Genomic DNA, 21,943 nt, shown 5'->3' with positions numbered 1-21,943 from the left:
GTGCAGAGATGTACAAACTTTTTCATATGTGGTTCAAAACTGTCATGATGAAAGTAATTGAGGGTCACAAAAATTTGAAATTAAAATAATAATTGGTATTTTTTTTAAGTGCTCAACAACAAGAACAATATTTTGAAGAAAGGACAAAAGTCTACTAAATTTGTTGGAAAACCAATTCTAAATAGTTGTAGATCTAAAACATTAAAAGCCTACTGATATTTAACAAAAAGAGGATTTCATTTATTAATTTGTTGGGTCTATTTTTTGTTTTCTTGTACTTGGAAAGTTCATTGCAGCCTATTCTCAGAAGCCAAAGCGTAGTATGACTAACTGTTATGTAAAAACAGTCACTAAAAAGGGGGTCTTCGCTACTTTTTGGTTACAATCAGTAAAGGTTTGTGGTGCTTTGTACAATGAAATGGAAAAAAAATAAATAAAAATTATAGCCAAAGGTTTGTATTACACTTAATATTGCTCATTTTGAGATTGTTTTTCCATCTGTTTTGCTGTTAAACATAAACATTATATAAATTGTATTGCCATTAAATTAGCAGAAGAGCTACATCTGCATCAACTGCTTTAGCCTACGAGCTAGAGTTGCGATTTCTGGCCCGAGCCCGTGCCCAACCCGGCCAAAATTGTGTGCTTGATGAGTGGCCTGGATCAGGCTCGAGCTTTTGATGTGATTTTAATTGCGCCCGCCCTTTGCTCTTATCGCACATCTGAGGATTTGCAATTGACCCACAACAAGCGACATAATGGAGCTGGAAAGTATTAGACAAAAGCACAGAACGGGAGAACTCGCTCTACAAAGCCAGCACAGTGAAACCTGCTGATGTGTGACATGTGCGTGCTCAGGTCCAACCAGACGGTTGAAAGAGGTAAAAAAATTTTAAAAAAGTTGCGTTAAGTTTTAGATGGATCACCGGATCATCGGCTAAGCACGTCAGCTGACCGGCCGGTTGAAAGAGAAAAAAAAAAAATCTTGTTAAGCTTCAGATGGATCACCGGATCATCAGCCACGCACGTCCCACTTCGCACCTTGCTCTCTCTGTGGTGAAGGAAGTTGCAGCACCTAAAGCTACAAAAGCCAAAGTGAACAACGCATTCAATTAAAATAGCCTTGTTCTATATTTTTCCAAATAATTTTGTTCTAAAAATTTTTTTTCATCTGTTTAATGAGCCTATCTTTAGAGTTGATTTTTTTAGGATATTCGTTTTGTATGTTAATATTATTTTTGTGAATTGTTAATAAACAAGAAATCTTATATCTTCCTTTCATTACGTTTTTAAACTATTATGTCAAACTGATTTGCTTATAAAAGCAGTAAAAGCTTAATAAATTAAAAAAAAAAGCCGTTCAAAAATTTTTTTTTTTTTGGGGGGGGGGGGGGGGGGTGCGTTGTAATTACAATTATAGTAATTAGTTGGGGCAGGACGGGCTCAGAAAAAATGCCTATGGGCTAGGGCCAGGCCGGGTCGAATTTTGTTAGGCTCGAATGCAACTCTACTAGGAGCCACAATTATACCATTGCAGTTGTGGGCTACACTGAATCCCTCCAAGGGCCACAAATGGCCCTCGGGCAGCACTTTGTATCTGTATGCAGTCTGGGGAAGCTGTGGCTGAGTGGTTAGAGCAGTTGTGAGAGTTGGGGGTTCAATTCCACCAGCAGTTGTATGCTTAAGTGTCCCTGGGCAAGACACTAAACCCCTCATTGCATTGCCTCCGATGTGTGTCCCATCAGTGTATGAATGTGATAAAGCACTGATTATTATTGGTACAGAAATAGTAGAGTGCTGTATGAATGGGTAAATGAGAGCACAGATTGTAGTGTAAAGTACTTGGAGTATTTTAATAAGATAGAAAGGTGATATACAAGTACAGTCAATTTACCATTTCACCCTTGGGTTAGTGATGTAAGACTGAGCAGTTTTAATCTTACATTAGAGATGTGATGACACTCTTTCCTTTGAAGATGCTTGGCCGTTGTGGAACTACCACATCCTGGGTCCTAAGTGAGGGTGAAGGGGAGTGCTGATAGCCTCGACTCCCTGGCCGGCCCGGCTGCTCTATAGCACCTTAACACAGAAAACAGAAACATTGTATCACTGTCTCAAAATGGCATGACTTTCTGCAGTAAACTATAATTATGTGAACTCTTTTGAAAAAGTCTATTGTGGTTTTAAATGGCAGCAAGAGGACTCACCTCCACGTATATATTCATTGGTTCGCTCCCGCTCTCGCATTTCCCGCTCTCGCATTTCCCGCTCGCGCTCCCTCTCCCGCTGCTGCTCCCTTTCCTTTTCCCGTTCCTTCTCCTGCTGCTCCCTCTCACGTTCTCTCTCTGCAGCAAGATGGGCTGGATGGCCTGAGAGGAAGAGACAACATGCACAAAAAAAAAAAACCAATTACCGTACGGTTTTACACCAGCTGTGCGGCATCTGTGTTGTGTCTGAGTTACATCATGGTTTCCACTTCAGCTCCCGTGTATCAAAACATGCACAAATACTTAGTGACCTGCAGCATGGGAACAGCTTGAACACACTTTGGCATCAACTTATTTTTTTCAGCAACAATATACAACTAAAATATTTGTCCATCAATGTATTCACTTCATTTCGGCAAGAATAAACTTTTTTGTTTGTTTCAGAAAGTGAACTAAACGTCAGACACTTTCAAAACACGTTTGCCTGTTTTTCTTCTAGTTTTGGTGTGCAATGATCAAAAGTAGGTACAGCATAAAGCTCTGAACCAACTGAGTAGGAACACCAATCACTGATATTTTTGTTCACTTATTGGGGATCAAAAAAACTCAAAAATGTTTAAAACTGCAAAGGCCACTTTGATAAAAACACATTTGACTAAAAAACAAAGAGTAAAGTTAAAAGAATATTTCAACTCAACCTTTTTTGGAGTCTGCTAATGTTGTACAGGAAAGAAAAATGTTTAGATGTATCAGCGCTGTGCTGCCCACAATTATGACTAAATTTTAATTGGGTTAGGATGTTGATTTTTTAAAATGTCATACAAAGGGTTTAATGAAATTACTACACAGTCTTCTCAATACATGAGTCACGAAGCTCATATGAATATTGTGTTAGAGATGTTGTCCATGCTGTTGAGTTCTTGATCTACCAACAGATCACCACAAAAATCAACTAGTTTTATATGAATCTACGTAAAGTTTAGGCAAATGACAATTAGGAAAATGCAAACAGAAAGAAGAAACCTAAACTTCATAGATGTAAAAGAAACTATTTAAATTGAACTATTTTTAAAAAGTGCTCCTAAAGTTACAATAATGACAAAAATAGCTGTCATGTATCAACTGGATATCTGTGTATGAAACCGTTCCTGGTGTGAGTGTGGTAATATTTTCACTTGATTTGTGATTAAAAAACTCAAAACTGATCTTTAACACATTAGACCAGTGTGGAGCTGCACTCTTACCAAGTATGAGGAAACAGGAGATCATGGCAAGAAAGACAAGGGAAGAGAAGGGAACAGAGGGTGTAAGAATCGGGGAGGAAGGGATCCTCACCTGGCGATATGGAAGTTGGGTTGAAAGCTCTAGTAGGGAAAGGGGGCTGAGCTCCAGGGAGGTAGGCGGTGCGTTCCAAAGTGGGAGCACCTGTTCCCCCAGGGTGAGGCAACAGGATAGTTGGAGGCATCTGGGCTACATCAAAAATCCCTTTTACAGACAGAAGCAAAGGGCCAATGGTGAACAACATAAACCATCAATTTCTTAATCAATGAACACTTAGCTGTAACCCGTCACCTTCATCTAGTCGTACTCTCAAATACAGATTGATTAGTAAGCAACAGGGCTGCAAACAAAGTGGAATAGTGGTCAAGCTGTAAAAGGCAACCACTCAGCAAATCAAGATTTGGATGACTATACCCAATCGACAAATTGAGTAGTAGCCGAATCAGTTGCAGCCCCGATGTAAAAAGCAAATCAGCCAAATTTGTAAAGGTCATTTGCTTCTGGGCGTCTGGAAAAGGAAAGCCACTACTTCACAAGGACACACTCTGCATACTACAGCCCCTGCTGCCCACAGCTCTTCCACTGCCGGTCACAGCAGACAGGAAACATGACCTATGAGATGAGGCCCATACCTCGAGCTCCAGGCGCATAAGGAATAGCAACAGGCTGTTCCCGTGGTGACAGCCCTCTGGCCATGTCAGCCCGAGGGATGCCATGCATCTGCTGGGAAGTGATGTAATCGTTCAGGATGGTCTGCCGCGTGTTCTCCATGGTGTACAACTGGTAGGTGTTATGGTAGCCTGTTGAGGATGGCTGCCTGGGAAACATGAATGCTGTAGCAGAGCAGAAAAAAAACCCCACATGAAACGAATAAGGCTCACAGATACTGACCACCACTGTTGACGTCAATAGCTGAAAAGGATCCTGGACATGCAATGACTATGAAGCAGAGGACCTGAGTTGCTTTCGTCCATTTGCTCAGAGTCTTTAATTTGTTGTAAGTGAAAGAGTGAGAATGCTTTAAACACTGTACCAGGGTCCAGCACTCTGTGGAAGGCCAGCGCAGGGTCCAGATGTGGAGGCAAGTGGGGCCGGTACACCTCTCCAGGAACCACAGGCCGATGGTGGGGGTCAAAGGGGCTGTGAGAGGCTACAGGATCACCTCCTGACACAGGCGACTTGGCGGGGATGCTGTCCCTCTGAGTGGGGGTCATGGCACTCTTCCTGTCATGTGCAGCAGATTTTGAGCTCATGACACCTTCAAGAAAAAAAGGAATACAAATGACTCGTACTGTTAGTGTTTGTAACAATTTAACGTTTTTAATTCTGTCAAAGAAAATTACATCTGCAGAAACAAGAGGTGCTTCTGTGCTTTGACACAAAATGAAAATTTTCACACACTGATTATCATCTGGTACATAAAGTGACTCAAATGGCTCAGAACTGTTGTAATGCCAAAACCTTACTGTTGTACAAATGTCTGAATGTTTTGTAACTTTCACAGGTGCATCAGCAGAGCTGCTGTCACACTGTGTTTTACTCACTAACAGCCAACCAACTGATGTGGCTGTGTGCGTATGAGCACAGCTAACATACTATCACAAAAAAGTTTTTCATTTACTGCCGGGTGTCAACGCTGTTAATCAGAGGTGTTCACTTGCAATCTAATCACCCAAGATGATGATATAGATCTAAACGATGTGTTGAGTAAAATAAATGTGACCCATACTGGCAAAATGAGTTGGTATGAGCACAGGCTGCAGTGCAAATACAGATTTTTACTGTAATTAGGTTTACATTTAAAAAATGAATTAAAAAAAAAAGAGTTGTAAAAATTAGTTCATAAAGACACCATCTAGAAACCTCAGTAACTAAAATTACATTAAATCTTCCAAATTCACCCTTAAAATCAAAGTTGTCTAAAAGGTATGTCTTTAAAAATAAACTTTGATAATCCTTGATAATTTCCTTCAAAATAAACCATTTTCTCTGCTGGGTGCAGTAGTGCCAGGAAATCCCTTCATTTAATGTTTAGTGTTATTGTGAAGCTTAAGCATTTCCCTTTTTAATGAATATAGGGCAGAAATTCCGGATTACAACACGCCACTCTCATCAACAAAACAAGCTTGTTGCTAACCTGGTGATAAATATAATATTTTAAACTAACTATGTATCATTTAAAGCTTTTGAGATATAAATTTTGAAAATAACTCATTTTTTAAAAATAATTGTCATTTTATGACACATTTTGCCAGCACTGGTGGATAAAATAAATAGAATGTACCATCTGGTGCACGTCCCAGCATAGGTGAGCCTCTGGAAACAGGATTAGTGCTGTAGTTCACTGGAGTCCTGCGAGCATTGGCATCCTCATACATGCTCGGGCTATGTTGGGATTTGCTGGCTTCCTGGTGTGTGGAGCGCAGGACCGAGGCGGTGGAGTTAACCACAGAAGTGTGGCGGACTGCCTTGCTCTCCTCATATTTGGCTCGTTCCATTGCTTCAAGTTGGGGCATGCTGTGGGAAAGCTTACTGGGACTGGTGATAAGAGACTTGACATTGTGTTTGATAGTGGACTGGGACAGGGAGTGAATCTGTTAATGGGAGAAGGAAGTTTTAAACAAAAGATGAGTCAAACAAATGATCTGCTTGTGAATTTTAGATTTTCAGTATCAGTTTAATTAAACTGTCTACAAAAAATATAGAGTCAAACCTGAGGCATGGATCCCTCCATCACCCTCCTGTCGGGCAGGTCGGCAGTCTTGCACAGATCCTGACACTCGCTGGGGATTTCATGAACAGAACGTCCTGTTTCTTTGATAGTACTGACTCCTTCATAGGGTTTGCCTTTAACAATCGCCCCATCAAATGTCCGGATAGGTGGGCTTTCTGTTTTTATCCGTTTCCCATATTTTATGGCATCCTCGTAATTGTCAGCAGCTGTTCTTGGCGTCCCTTAAAAGACAATCAAAAGCACTTCAGCCACTTTTTTGTCTGATGCTACTAATGACATTTGAAATGTGACAAGCTTTATATTTATCCACCATGCATGATAGATCCAGTGATCAGTGTTCGTTCCTTAGAGTCTCCATGGTGACTTTCTCTTGGTAAGGCTCTACTAATCAACCCTGCAGAGATAAGGGGACAAAAAGGGTCATCATTACCATCTGAAACAAAAATGTACAACCAGTACACACAGTGTACACAGAAAAATAAAGAGTACCCTCAAATGGAGCCCCCTCCCTGCCAGGGTGTCCTCTCCCCAAGGGTCCCTCCATTAAATCATGTGTGCGCTTTAGCTCATGGCTTGTTCGGGGACTTCGAGTGCTTTCCCTGGAGTTCTTCATAGCTATTGAGGAAAAAACAGATCAAGTTTGTATTCTTGGTGAAGAAATGCAATTATTGAGCAAAATAAAAAGGCAAGGTGCTTACGATCGTAGGAGAGGATGTGACCGCTCTTGCCTTCGTAGATGACATGGCCTTTGGCCTGCTGCTCCCCCCTGGCCTTATCCAGGGTGCTCAGATCCTCTGCCACCTTGGTTATTGTATTTTTAAAGAGGTCAGCAGCAATGCTAGGCTGGGGCAGAGCCGGAGTGCCCTATTTATTTGCAGAGCAAAAACATTTAATTTAAGCAACATAAATTGCATACATTTGTGTTAAATACCTATTGAGGGGGAAAAAAAAAAAACCACATCTAATAATTACCCGAGTAATTGATCCTCTAAAAGCATGGCCCTCACCGACCTTTGAAGGGTTGTCTCGGCAATCTTGTATGGATGAAACTGCAGTGCCTTGAACGTTACAAAGAGAAGAAGGAAATTGGGTCATCTGTGGTTGGTGTTAAAGATTTTTTAAAGGATTCCCTACTTTGAGTTCAATAAAATATATAAATGCAGAGGATGTAACAATACAAACTTCAGAAAAAGGTGTGAGAATTGGTAAATGGACTGTACTTATATAGCGCCTTTATCTTATCAAGATACTCAAAGTGCTTTCTTTACACAACAATCTGTGTCCTCATTTACCCATTCACACAGCACTCTACTAGATCTATACAAAGCTAATTGAACAAATCATTCTAAAGAGACTAATTCAGTGCTTTATCACATTCATACACCAATGGGACACACACCGGAGGCAATGAGGTGTTCATTGTAGGGCTGGACAATAATTCGATATTGATATACATCACAATATACTTTTATTCAATAACGGCGATATGAGTTTTAAGCACATTTTCGATATTTAAATATACATTACACTATGATTACAGCATTTCACTGACGCAGTTCTTTTTCTGTTCGGGTTGAAGCAGCCGCTTCAAATGGCAGCCATTTCAACCCGAACAGAAAAAGCCATGACACAACTACGTAAGTGTGTGGTGACGTACACCACACTCAGAGCGCAAGTCCAGAAGGAGTCAGCCATAGCAGGCTAGGCTAGTCTCTAACGCGCAGTAAGTTTTCGCTTTAAAATGAGTGCCCAATGTCAGAATGTGACTGAACAAGGTTTCACAAGTGAAGAGAAAGCAGATGGCAATTGATGAGAGGAAAGACTAATTCGGCAGTGTGGAAGTGGTTCGGCTTTCCAAGAACCGATAAACTGCAGGTTTCAGTCAGTGTGCTGTAAAATGTGACAGAGAGTCTTCCAACTAGTAGTGGGAACACATCTAACTTGTTTCATCTGAAGAGTTTCCACTCGATAGAATATGCTGAGAGTCAGAATATGAAGCACAATAAAAGTTTGAGCCAATGTGTCCTTGAAACAACACCCCCAGCTGTATCAAAAGAGAAACCCATGCAGCAAACATCTGCGTTTGCTGTATGGGCTAGGTTATGTTGTTGTTTAAAGTTCAAACCATTCATATTGACAAAGTTGAGAGTTTTATGTTTATTTTACGGTGATTTCAAATTTCTTTGAAGGCTAAATACAAATAAAAACAAAACATTAATTTATTTGTACAGTTTGTACAGTTTTTCTGAGGCTTTTATATTGTTTATATCGATATTGAATTGTATAGTTATCGACCGAAATTAAGAAATATATCGTGATAAAGGTTTTGGCCATATTGTCCAGTCCTAGTTCAGTGCCCAGGGACATTTTGGCATGTGACTGCTGGTGGATTCGAACCCCCAGCTCTTGCATTGGAGGACGACTGCTCTAACCACTCGGCCACAGCCGCCCCAGGAATCCAAGCGAAGAATTTCATATTCATTTAGAAAATGACAGACTTTTAAAAAATGTGTTTTGTCATGACAGAAAAGGAGCGGAGGAACATATAATTTAAAGGCTCTGTCAGAAGACAGTTCTGCGAAATGGCTGCACAGTCCATTCCGTGTTAATGCTTCCTCTGGCAGTTCATAAGTCACCAATGGAGCTGCTCCCTTCCCACGCTCAAATGAGCTTTCAGAGTACAGCAAGTGGAATAAAAAGAGGCGTGGAAAACAAAACTCAGTTGCTCTGACATGTTGCTGCACTCAAGCTGCTGATGAGAGCAACATTCGCCGATGGCTTTTGCCCCATATTACGTTGCAGAGATCAAAGTATGTCCAGTCTATCCAGCCGCGACCACTTCGACCATTGTGGTCATTTACTTGGTGGAGTTTTCTTTTTAGGGTTTTAAGTTTTGAAGTAACCCAACTCATGTCACAGTTATATCTGTACTCCTGCATTCATTTTGCCAGTCTCTCCAAAAGAACCCCATCCTTCACTGTGCAGGTAAAGTTTGTATTCATTTCCTCCTGTGCATGTAGAGCAAGGAGCTTGTGGGTCTCGGAATTACCATAGATTTCTATTGTCAAATGCAAGGCAGTGTTTCCCCTTGGCCAACTTGGCATGCCCTCGGCAGGGCATGGTCATGTGTTTGGGATATTTCGTCGGACAGTTGCACTATGTTAGTGCTGGCAGAGAGCAGAGAAGCGAAGCGCTACATTTGTAGCTAGCGCGTCTGTATTGCGTAATGCTACGTCAGTGCCAGCTGTTGTTAAGGGGGTGGGGGGTGGGGGTGAAGGTCAATTTGGTAGGCAGGGAGCTTGGTTCTGTTGACAGGGCGGGGTGCTCTCCTTGGATAACGGTAGCAGTAGTGGAAACGTTGCAAGGGTTACATTTTGTTGGGAGAAAGAAAAAAAACCACTCCGAAAGTTCAAATCCGAAAGGAGTCTGGCTATGGTTTTAACTTTTAAATCTCGGAGCTGGGTGGTCTCCGAGAGCATATGCCAGCACTTCGTCCCATTATTCTAATCAGTTGGTGCCGTAAAGCCAATCCACCTTTTCTGATGCCGACAGTTACGGGCCCGCTACTACCTGGCTCAGAGAGGAGCTACAGAGGTAGGGTATTTCAATTCCCCATCTCCGCCTTCGTGTGTCTTCTGAATGGACCGAGGTGGGGAAAAGATGTGTCAATCCCAGACTGAGGAGTCTTGTGAAAAAGCCTTAAAACACTCTACGTAAAAACAAAGTGAGAATGGCATGTTCGGATGAAACACAGGAGCATGAAGACCTGTTTGTCTGTCACAAATGAGAGGTGAGACACTGAGTTTTGTTTTTTCACTATTCGTAAACCATAATCACCAAAAATACAAGAAATAAAGGCTGGAAATATGTCACTTGATTTGTAAATTGGGGCAGCTGTGGCTGAGTGGTTAGAGCAGTCATCCTCCAGTGGGCGAGTTGGAGGTTCAATTCCACCAGCAGTCACATGCTGAAGTGTCCCTGGGTAAGACACTGAACCCCTCACTGCATCTGATGTGTGTCCCATCAATGTATGAATTTTCATTCAACCTTTATTTAGACAGGTAAATCCCATTGAGCCTCGAGGACTCATTTACAAGAGAGACCTGAAATGTGATCTAAAAAGCACTAGTTAGTCTTTATAGAATGATTTACTAGAGTGCTGTATCAATGGGTAAATGAGGGCACAGATTGTAGTGTAAAGCGCTTTGAGTACCTTGATAAGATAGAAAGTCGCTATACAAGTACAATCCATTTACCGTTAATGGATCTATGTAATATGAGTTTCACTTGACAAAAAATTGAACTTCTTCACAAAATTCAAATTTTTTGAGCTGCACCTGTAAAACACAGAAAAGCTTGAAATCAGCATAACTGATAATGTTTATTTGCCCAGAATAGTGGTATCCTAATTGCCACCTTCTGCCTTTCTTTAAGCAAAAGAACATAATAGCTCTCCAAACCACTGGAAGAGAAAATGCTTTTATATTAGTCTTCCAAAAACAATCATAAAATAAAATAATTTAAAAAGATAATTGTTTGGTGCACTAAGATTCTTAAGGCCATCAGCGGTTGTCACTAAGGAGAGGTTTGTCCTTTACACCAGTCTAGTTAGATTTTCTGTCACGTTTGTTCAAATGGAGCAAAACAACGAAAAAAAAAGATCAGTCATGTGACAGTCTGTCATCCTACCAGGTTTGTTGGGATCCATCTGTCGAGGCAGACCCAGAGAGATGGAGCCCACAGAGCTCTTAGTCCCCTCTGGTCCATAGACAGCATGGGAGGGCAAATATGTGCCAGGAGTTCCCTAAATAAAAATGAGGACAAATAACTCATCTTATGTTCAAGTTACTGCAGTTATGAGAGAATAATAAAGTGGTGTCAAGTGATATTGATCATGTTTTATATGTTAACACCAACCCAATGATGTCAAGTAATAACTAAACATAAGCACTCATTATACAGAAATCAGTATTTTATTAAAATATGATAAGGTTAGGACCAACATTAGCTATGTTTACATGCACAAAATTCTTTGATCGGATTGAAATGTATTTGGATTAAATAATCCAAATATATCGTTTACATGGGCACAATCCGATCATGATGAGCGTTTATATGCAGAGGGCTTTTATTCTGAACTGAAGTACTGACATGCGCAGAGTGGTAAACGCTCCTTAAAGAAACCACAGAAGAAGAAGTTCTACTTCCAGGATGAATGTAAACAAACCTGAGCACCCAAAATGGACCCGCACCAGGTTTTAATGATGGTGGAGACGTTACTGCACTCCCTGACTGAGCTACAGGTAATACAGACCATTTTGAGCTCTTTCAAAATTTCTAGTAGAAATGTTGTCGCTCACCGACCAGTTTTACTTCCCCGACTTATTAGCATCTAGCCAGGCGGAAACACATGAGGTTGACAGGTCGCACATGCACAGTCAGGTCAGTTTTCCACGATCGGAATAAAATGATCAGATTAAGTGTTTACATGCACACTGTTCAGATTATGAATCAGCATAAACAACCCCTCTCATTCTGATTACAAATTCATTCGGATCAAGCTGAATCAGCTCAGAATAATCCGAATGGGGCGTTTACATGACGCATTTTTATTCTGAATGGCCGTTTAATCCGATCACTTATGTCCATGTAAACATGGCTGCAAATGAGGTTAGCCAGAGTCGAGCATGTGATGGTGATGAAAATAAACCCAGTATTCATGTTAACAGCACACATGAACATGATTAAAGTTAGATTTGTCCACATTAGTATCAGTAGTAAGAGTGCAATGGACTGAGTCGTTTAGAACAGCTTCAGATCATGACCTGCGAGCCTTACCAGGGAGATGGAGCCTCCATGGATGAAGGAGGGCTTGTCTGTGGGCTTGCTGGTTGGAATGAGTGGAGGAGGAGAGGGAATGTTGGGAGGTCGAGTGGTTCGGCTGAACGTCACGCGGACTCCATCATTTACACTTTGGATCAGCTGGTTGGAGGCAGGGTGGAGGACTAATGGGAAAATAAGGGAAACAAAACACACTTGATTACTCACGTGAACGTTTAACAGCAAATATAAAATCCTCTAATCCAATTCTCTAAATATCCTCTGCTGCCTAAACTCTAAAACATCATTGCAAGTATAATTTTCCCTCAAGACTGATATTTAAAAGACTCATCCTTGTTCTGGAAACCAAAGTCCACAGTTAATGGCCTCTTTTCAGACAGAGCTACCTCAGGTCTGTGCTTTCAGTCTGCTTTAATGTACCCTGGGACAGCTGAGCAGACTAAACAGATCAGAACAGACCGCAAATAAACAGATGCACACTGAGAGTAACCTCTCTGTAGAGACTCTGCACCATCAAAAATGCAAATGGCTGAGCAAGTTACTCCAGCAGCAGGTATGAACGTCATCATCCTGCAGGCTCAGAGAAAAAAAAAAAAAAGAAAAAAAAAAAACATGTTGCAAAACTGTTCAAATTGATTCAGCACCAGAAGAGCCAAATTATTAAGGAAGTGATGAACAAAACTTATCTACTGCAAATATTAATACAAAAGAAAAATCTTTAAAAAAAGATAAAAATAAAAAAAAAACACAAAACTAAAGTTTATCAAAAACTCAACTTATTGTTTTAATTCTCCTCCTTTTCTCTTGTATATCATAATGACACTGCCTCTGTAACTAAGCTATATCAATTTCTTTAAAATTGTCTAAAAACTGAATAATCTGTGGAAATGTACTTACTTGGATGCTAAATATTCCCAATTTACATATTTTACTTGTTAGTTTCAGTACAAGTGCATTTGAATATAAAATTCTAATATAGTCATTTAGAAAGTCAGTGTTCGATCATCCTACTCATTCAATAACTAAACTTTATTCTACAATTAATTCAGTGCTAATCTGTTCCTATAAAATGAACAAAGTACCATATGCATTGATCTTGGTCGATAACTGCACTGTTGCAGTTCAGTCATTTTATATAATTTGTCTACTGTTTAGCTAATTTGTCTATCTAATCACAAAGTGCCTTAATGTACCAATAAATCATCTAGAACTTATTAATAACCAAGACGTGCAGCATAGTATAAAGCATACATGCCCTGGCTTCAACAAAATATAAAATACTACAATTGGTCAGTCAAACGATGGATCAAATACAAGCAGAAACATACCAGGGTAAGTACTTTACTAATACTCATCTTTAATTACTGCCTTTGAAACGAGTCATATCTCTCACGCAATGAAATGCAAGAAAAGTGCAAAGAAAACTGAACGCTGATGGAAACTATCCACTGAGATAAACCCTCAGCTTCTTTCAGAGGCAAGAAAAGTGTAGCTGTCAAAAAACCATGTCATTAGTGACAGGATGACATGCTTCAGGGAATAAAACAAATTTCTGTTATGAAGTTGGTGCACGTGCGCACCAACATACCATGTGTTTGTGCATAACTCAAGAATCTAAACCATTAGGCCTACGTAATAAACTTCACATACTCAAAAAAACGAATGCTGTCAAAATAAGACCATTAGCTAAAATGTTTTATAACCTTTAATCAGCATCTGAAATATTAAACTGCATTCTTTATTTTAGTTAAACAATGATTTTAACTAGACAATATACAAAGTGTGTAGTTGATGTGGACACACGTTAAGCCAAAAACTAAACTAAACAAGTCAAAAGTTCTCTAAAGCAACAAATCTCAACTTACGACTGAATCAAAACTGTCATAACATAATTAATTTGTTCTCCTGCTTATTTTCTATACAGATGACAGAAATTGAAACATAGGCATTTAGACCGTTTTGGATTTATTAAAAATTTGCTCTAACAGAGCAAAATCTCATTGTTTTGAGTTTGAATTAAAAAAATGTTACTGCCAGTGGAGTCAAAACTACAAAAGGCAAACACAAAAAAAACTATTGTTGTATTGGGATGAGTCTGTGTGAAAATACTGAAAATTGTTGGATTGTATTGGGATGGTTTATATTAATGAAAAACGCTACACATAGGAAGCTGGGGTGGACGGGCTACAGCAGGAGGACGCTTTTGGCACACTGTAGTAGGGAGTAGGGGGGTGGATAGGCTCAAACTGGCCTTAGCTCACAGGGGGGTGGTTGTGTCTGGGTGACCATACTGAGCCTCCTGGTCCAGAGCCAGCATCACGTCACAAAGCATGGAGGGTATAGCCGGTACAAAGGCACGAGGACAAAGGGAAATGAATCTCTTCTGAAGTAACAGGCCAGCGCTGTGAGCAGAGCTGACCCAGAACGGATGGACCTGTGCAAACAACACCACCTGGACACACCTGCTAAAACGTTTGTTATGTTGGTGTTAAAGCTCAGCAACTTACTGTCTGCCCTACTCTGCACAGCACTTTGACTTAAAGGTGCTAAAAGCTTAAAAAAAAAAAAATCAAACCATGATGTCGCTGCTTCTTTCTGAGAGGATAAACTACGTCTAAAAGCCCAGAAGGACCCGTGGGCTCCGATAGACTCATGTCAGATAACTAACACTTTTTTGTCTAATTTCACACAGTAATTCCATTTTGATCAGACATTCCCATCAAACGTGTTTATTTATAACAGGGTTCCTGCAGAAATCAACCAACTAAACTTTAAACAGAGACACACCTTTACTACACTGGGCATACAAATTCATCTTTAAGTATTAATATTGTTTAATTCAAGAAGTAGACAAAAACAGCTAATCAAACTGAGACAGACACTTAAACTGGCTGTGTGTAGGGCTGAGTACCGAACCGAGGTTCTTTTATGGCACCGACCGAACTTCACCGGTCGGTGTATGTATTGAAACGTCACTCTTCTTTCGGTGTTGGCTGTAACGTGTCACGTGGTTTCAGCATGCAGGCAGGCAAAACACCAGACATATGACAAACAGACTACACCCAGATTACATCCAGAGCTGTATAGAGCTGCCGTACCTAATCTATGTATAATTATGTCTATGGTGCTGGTGACGCCCACAGACGGGTTCACGTGTGCAGCGCGTGTTGTAGAACAGCTTCGACAACACGCGCTGCAGAAAGTTGCTCTGTGTTTTTCTGCGAGGAGAGAAGAGTTCTAACTAGAGAATCTCTAACTAGAATAATCACTGTGAAAAACCGCATCTTGTTGCTGCTGATCTCTTTCAATGTTGATGTGTTCATGCGTGCACATCCGCTCACACAGACTCATGCTCATGTTTGTGCTGATGTTCAATGTTTTTATGTTATGAGTGCTTAGTGTATATTTAGTTGATGTTTTTCTTAGTTCATATCTTGGATGTTATTACTGTTTTTCTTATACATTTTATTGTTGGATGTAACTGGGACCCTGTGTACATAATTTTGCTCCACCACATGTACCACATGAGGTGCGAATGACAATAAAGAATCTCTGACTCTGACTTTGAGTTCATTAGCCTCCCCCTCCTCCTCCTCCTCTCAGCATTAAAGTCAGCCTGTGAGTAGAGCCTGAACGTCCTGATTCTTTATCTCCATGACCGGACTCTTCATCAAAGAACTCCGAGGACGTCTCTGTGAGTTTCAGCTGGTGAGTTACGTTTGTTAGCGTAACTGCAGCTTAACACGTGCATCGCGGTGAAATAAACTATGATCCATGTAACGCTAACTTTAGCATTTTAGTGTGTAAATTTATTTTATCTACGTAGCTAGCTAAACTCAGAAGCTAACTAAAGACTGACAGTAAGATACCATACCATACCACTTTATTTATAGAGCACTTAAAACAGCTACAAAGCCAACCAAAGTGCTGTACAGACAGAACAACAGGTAACACACAAAGCAAAATACTAAATGAGGTAAATCAGAATATAGACAAAAAACGATGCAGATAATGACGACAAACCAGTGTGGAGCATACAGGATCAAAACACAGATCATCTTGTGTTGAAAGCTATTGAATAGTAGTGAGTTTTTAAACGGGACTTGAAAACCGAGAGGGAGGGGGCCTGTCTGACAAGCAGAGGTAACGCGTTCCAAAGTCTTGGTCCTGCTACAGAGAAGGCCCTGTCACCTCTGCGCTTAAGACGAGTTCCTGGAACTGTGAGAAGCAACTGGTCCGCTGACCTCAGGGAGCGTGGTGGGACATATGGTTGTAGCAAATCAGAGAGATGGGGGAGAGAAACTGTTCAGTGATTTGTAGACATACATGAGTATTTTGAACTGGATTCGAAAGTGAACCGGTAACCAGTGCAGTGAGGCCAAAACTGGTGTAATGTGCTCTCTTTTGCCTGTACTGGTTAAAAATCGGGGTGCTGCATTCTGGACCAGTTGTAGTCGTGCAATGGAGGTCTGACTGATACCAAACAGAAGCGAATTGCAGTAATCAAGTCTAGATGTAATGAATGCATATATTACTGTCTCCAGGTTATTTTTGGACAATATGGGCTTCATCCAAAAAAGTTCAATCTGGTCCTCTGGACATTCAAAAAAAACAAAAACAAAACAAAGCAAAAAAAATCTAGAAACATTTTTTTGCTTTGTTTTGTTTTTGTTTTTTTTGAATGTCCAGAGGACCAGATTGAACTTTTTTGGATTTTTCTACCTGGATTATTGAGCATGCATCAGGATAATATGGGCTTCAGTTTAGACAGCCGCCTCAGTTGGAAGAAGCATGATTTAACGATCATGTTTACATGATTGTTAAGCTTCAGGGAAGGGTCCATTATCACGCCCAGATTAGTGACTCTGTTTTTCTGACAGGGTTAGAGCGGAAAGGTCGATGCAGTGGTTTGTGATCGTGTCATTGGGAGGGAACAACATGACTTCAGACTTCTTTTCATTGAAACTTAAGTTTAAAGCCATCCAGTCCCTGATATCAGCCAGGCAGTTGAGCAGCGGTTGAATAGAGCATGTACCATTGTGTCTTAGGGGGAAGTAAATTTGACAGTCATCGGCATAAAAGTGGAAGGGCATGTTGTGTTTCTGGAAAATAGCACCAAGCGGCAGCAGGTATAAAGAGAATAGGAGGGGACCCAGGATGGACCCCTGCGGAACCCCCCATTTAATCTCTGCCTCTGCGGAACTAAAATCCTTGATGGAGGCACAAAAGGATCTGTCAGCGAGGTAAGATCTGAACCAATTGAGGGCTGATCCTGTGACACCCACCCACTGCTCCAACCTAGCAATGAGGATCTCATGGTCGATGGTGTCAAAGGCAGCTGAGAGGTCCAACAGGACAAGCAGCACAGAATCACCAGTATCTGTGGATCTGAAGATGTTGTTAAAGACCTTCAGCAGGGCAGTTTCAGTGCTGTGGAGAGGTTTAAAGCCAGAGTGGAATAGCTCTAAGATGGCGTGATCCGCCAGGAAGCACTTCAACTGGGACTCGACTATTTTCTCCAGTACTTTAGAAACAAATGGGAGTTTGGAGACAGGCCGGTAGTTGGAAACGATTGAGGGGTCAAGGTTTGTTTTTTTCAGGAGAGGCTGGACAGCAGCATGTTTAAAGGATTTTGGCACCATGCCGGTGGATAAACTACTGTTTACTATGGCAAGAATGGACGGACCTAGAGTTGTAAACACCTCCTTTAGTAGTCGAGGGGGGACTACATCAAAGGGGGAACCAGAAGGTTTCAAGCTACACATGACCTGCTCTAGAGAAGATAGAGTGATGGGTTCAAAATGGTCAAAAGGAGCTACAGATTGAGGTGGGATGGATGGGTCATGAGTTTGAGGGGAAATGAGAGCCCTGGTGGTCGCAATTTTTTCCAAAAAGAAATGTAAGAAGTTGTTGCACAGCTCAGTCGAGGCTTCCAGAGGTGATGGTTCAGTGAGGTGGAGAACAGAGTTTAGGGTGGAGAAGAGAACATAAATCTTAGCTTGTAAAAATGTGCTCATCCTTAGTCAGCTGCTTAAACAGTTCACTAATGTTCACAGTTTATGTTCATGTTCTCCTCACAGGAGGTTCTGACCCAGATGTGAGGACAAAAGAAAAGCGAGGTGGGGGCCACAGGACAATCAGACTTTGTTGTTAAAAATTTGCTGCCTTTTTCTACAGTGGAGCTGCATGTTGGAGGTAAATTAAACTTTAAAGGATTTTGTTGACCAGTTAAACTTTTATCTCTCAGCCTAGATAATGTTTTTTCATCAATAATAACACAACCATGTTATTGTTGATGTTTTGTTCTCATGGCAATTAGGGAGATGATCAGAGCCCTAAACCCCAGAGAACCACAGAGAAGATTCAGGAAGAGACACAGAGGTGCAGAAGTCTGCATCAACCCTACCTCATTGAATCCAGTGACCTGCTGGTGGAATGTGAGGGACAATATGTCAGTGCTATCAAACTGACAAACAGGTATCTGTGTGTGCAACAAGCATCATCTACAGCCTCGGAGTGAACATTTTCTACTGCTGGAGACACCATCAGCCAGGAGCGGGCTTGTTTGTGTCCAGAGAAAGCAGACAGGTTGATGTTTCTGAAGAAAAACTGTTAAGTGAAAAGGTCCTCAGTGTGTAGCAGTGAGCGTTAAACACTGACGTGTCACTGGTTTGTAATTGCTCTTTTGACCTGGAAATTATTTGTTTGTTTTTATGTAAGAAAACTGCTTGGAATAGAAAAATACCAAAGTTAAAAAATAAAACTCACAATTTGTACTGTAATGTGTAACGCAATTTTATTCGTTAGAATTAATAGCAATTACAAAATTGGTACCGAAAAAAGAACCGTCCAGGAACCGACACCGAAGTGAAGGTACCGACACCGGTACCGATTTTTTTAGAAAGGTACCCAGCCCTAGCTGTGTGCGCCCGCACAGCAGCTAAACATTTTTTTTCACACCACCGACTCACCTTTCCACGTTGACTTTCAGCTATTCTTTTCCTGTAAAATCCTTCACCATCCTGATCATCAACAGGCTATAAATTCCTTGTTTTCCAACCACTTTAGCTTGAGTTTGCATTAACCCATTGTGTTTCTGCTCCTGAAGTTTTCCCATTTTACCTCGAACACACGATCTTCTGACAGGTGAGCACCGACCAGCCAGAAACAATTAATAATGGCTCCGCGTTACTCTAATGTAACTCTAATATATCACCATGATGAGTGTTTGGCTGAGCAGTTTCCAACATTACTCAACACATTTTTATTGAAAACAAGTGAAAACAAGTCACTGAGGTTCAAATTTAATGAATTTTCAATGTCACTTAAGGCCCTGAATTTTGTTAAATCCATTTAATGCTTTTTAATGTCCCATGGAAACCTTGTATAAATTAATGAGACCTTACAAGCACATTAGCTTTTTAGGAAATGAGAGGGGTTATGAACTGGGGAAAAAAAAAAAACTGCTTTAGAAACAATAGTAGTTTTGGCTCTCCTTACCGTCCCTGTCCAGCACGGTCGGGCTGCGAGTGCTAAAGGGAGGTCTACGTTCCAGGTCTCCTTGATCTGGCCTCTGCTTCTCCTCCTGGTGTGCTGAGTCATGAACTGCTTTGATTTGGTGTTGAAACATTGTTAAACCAGTGATGGACACTCCACCGGGGCCATAAGGACCAGGCACCTAGATAATTAGGGAGGGGATGAGAATACAAAGGTCTTAAAATTAGTTCATTTAAAAAAAAAAAGTTCAATAAACAAAATGCTTCATAAAAAAAGAATCAAGAGCCTAGCAAAAGAATAAAGACACAACATATTCATATACATGTGCTAGTCAAAATAAAACTATATGAAACTAACCATGGGTGGGATGGTAGCTGCTCGCTGCTCCATTTGCTGGATGCTGAGATGGGCTTGTTTAGGTGAGGATACAAGCACAGAGCCTGGAGAGCTGAGCATCGAGGGTTTGTCCATGGGGTGTAGTCTGTAGAGTTGGGCACAATGTCTTAATAACACTCGAAAACCATGATACAACTCTTGCACAACACAATTATGTACACACAAGTTGAATGCTGGGATTACAGAGACTCACCTCTGTCGCTCAGGCTCTGCATCTACATCCTCATCAGCACTGCAGGTGGCGCTTGAGTCATTATCTGAGTGGAGCTCTCCCTGTCTTTCACTTTGATTTTCTACCTTTTCCTTGATCTCAGGCTCTACTTTGACTTGAACCTCTCCAGCTTTCATGTCCACATCCTGAGGTTCAGTTTTGGGATGCACCGGAGCAGTGAAAGAAGCAACCCGGACTTTTTCCTCCTGTGACCCAGCCTCGCTCTCAGGGCTTTTCTCTTCTTTGACACGAAGGTCCTCAAATGAAGATTCAGACACCTTTGCATTGCTGGCTTGACCTTTGTCCTGGTCCGTGCACTGAGCATCATTCGCGGTGCTGTCTGGTATTTTGGAGTCGGATGATTTTGTAGAGTCAGCCTGAGAAGGAGAAGGGGCGCTCTCTGTGTCAGAGCTGTGGTCTCCACCTGAGGGAAAAAAAATCAGATGAATTAGTGCATGTTAAATAAAACAACTGGCTATGAAACAGAGAGGTACTGTATATTAAAAACTTTTAAGACCAAGTGTCAGTTATTAATAAAACAATAACAGTCATCATTTAGCTTAGAGAAAATTATATGTATCTAGCTGCGATGTCTTCTAATTAATCTTCATTTCAAGTTTGTCTCAACTAGATGAGAAAGGATGAAACTATTAGCCAACATGAAGTCCATGTCTCACTGCTGGTGGACTAGTTGGTAACTCAAAACTGAAAGAAAATGGGCTCATTTTTAGTTAGTCTCACTGAATTTAAAGTGTTTGCAACCAAGTGACCAGTGAGCCGTGGTGCTGCATTTTGACTGCCAATTTATTAAATTCACGATTTATTTTCATGTGAACAGCTCTGCCCCTTTAGCATTTATTCCATCACAGTACACTTTTAAAAATCAAGGTAGACAGACTTGAAGGACAAGACAGATTAAATAAAAGCATTATTTGTTATTTTTTGAGCATAGTTTTTTAAGACCTGGACATTCAGGTCTGTAGCTTTGGATGTTTACATGATGTCTGCATCAAATTTTTCTTTACTAAACAACAAATAATGCTGAAATGAGCTTGTCCTGAGCCTGGTTCTGCTGGAGGTTTCTTCCTCAAATTAGATAACCAATATCTTTTCTTGGTCACAGCTTCCTCAACAAGAGTTTGATTGGTCTCATTTGATGTTCTCTGTTGTGCTTTCGACATGATAATCAAAGATTACTGAAAAAATTCAAGAGATAAACGTATTTTATGTTTCACATATCATCTTGGGGGCCAAATAAGATGTCAACGAGGGCCACATTTGGCCCCTGGGCCTTGAGTTTGGCCAAATGCTGTAAAGTGTCCTGAGACAAATTTGTTGTGATATGTGGATATATAAATAAACTGAAATGAATTAATGTTTGGTCTCATTATGGCCAAAGCTTCAAATAAACATGGACAGGTTTTAAAAATAAACACTTTTTTTTAAATTCCACTCTTAAGTTCAATGTAAACTGTGAAATACACAATGTCAGACAAGACAGAAAGAAAACATCACCCATTACGTTTTAAAAACACTGATTTAGATATAAAAATTATATATAATTGACAGATAACTGTCTGATGTATGTGCTCTCTGCAGCTGTTGCCATGGTGATCAGACAGATGGTTTGCAGTATTTAAAACATATGGATTAAATGTTTAAAACCAAAATTTGAAATGACCTTTTACATGACATCATAACACAGGTAGGCAGAACACAAAGTTTGTTTTATATAACAACAAAAAAGGTTGAATCATGTCATCTGGACTTCGTTTT

General features: G+C 40.6%; 1 protein-coding gene across 1 annotated transcript in view; it reads right to left on the bottom strand.

The window, feature by feature from the left end:
• Nucleotides 1-21,943, bottom strand: part of ncor1 (nuclear receptor corepressor 1) — a 179,127-nt gene that overhangs the window by 12,533 nt on the left and 144,651 nt on the right. The window contains exons 20-35 of the mRNA XM_037688038.1: nucleotides 20,150-20,591; nucleotides 19,918-20,041; nucleotides 19,564-19,741; nucleotides 12,061-12,227; nucleotides 10,912-11,026; nucleotides 7,195-7,280; nucleotides 6,921-7,086; nucleotides 6,712-6,837; nucleotides 6,533-6,616; nucleotides 6,202-6,443; nucleotides 5,773-6,082; nucleotides 4,522-4,746; nucleotides 4,121-4,321; nucleotides 3,543-3,692; nucleotides 2,208-2,369; nucleotides 1,944-2,079 (exon numbers count right to left, since the gene is read on the bottom strand). Of these exons, the coding sequence (XP_037543966.1) occupies nucleotides 1,944-2,079; nucleotides 2,208-2,369; nucleotides 3,543-3,692; nucleotides 4,121-4,321; nucleotides 4,522-4,746; nucleotides 5,773-6,082; nucleotides 6,202-6,443; nucleotides 6,533-6,616; nucleotides 6,712-6,837; nucleotides 6,921-7,086; nucleotides 7,195-7,280; nucleotides 10,912-11,026; nucleotides 12,061-12,227; nucleotides 19,564-19,741; nucleotides 19,918-20,041; nucleotides 20,150-20,591 (2,914 nt within the window). The remainder of the gene's footprint in view (nucleotides 1-1,943; nucleotides 2,080-2,207; nucleotides 2,370-3,542; nucleotides 3,693-4,120; nucleotides 4,322-4,521; nucleotides 4,747-5,772; nucleotides 6,083-6,201; nucleotides 6,444-6,532; nucleotides 6,617-6,711; nucleotides 6,838-6,920; nucleotides 7,087-7,194; nucleotides 7,281-10,911; nucleotides 11,027-12,060; nucleotides 12,228-19,563; nucleotides 19,742-19,917; nucleotides 20,042-20,149; nucleotides 20,592-21,943) is intronic.

This window comes from Nematolebias whitei, chromosome 14, assembly GCF_014905685.2.
Source record: "Nematolebias whitei isolate Nwh7 chromosome 14, NemWhi1, whole genome shotgun sequence".
NCBI lineage: Eukaryota > Metazoa > Chordata > Actinopteri > Cyprinodontiformes > Rivulidae > Nematolebias > Nematolebias whitei.
The sequence above is the reverse complement of the archived record's forward strand: the minus strand, read 5'-3'. Positions and strand labels throughout refer to the sequence as shown.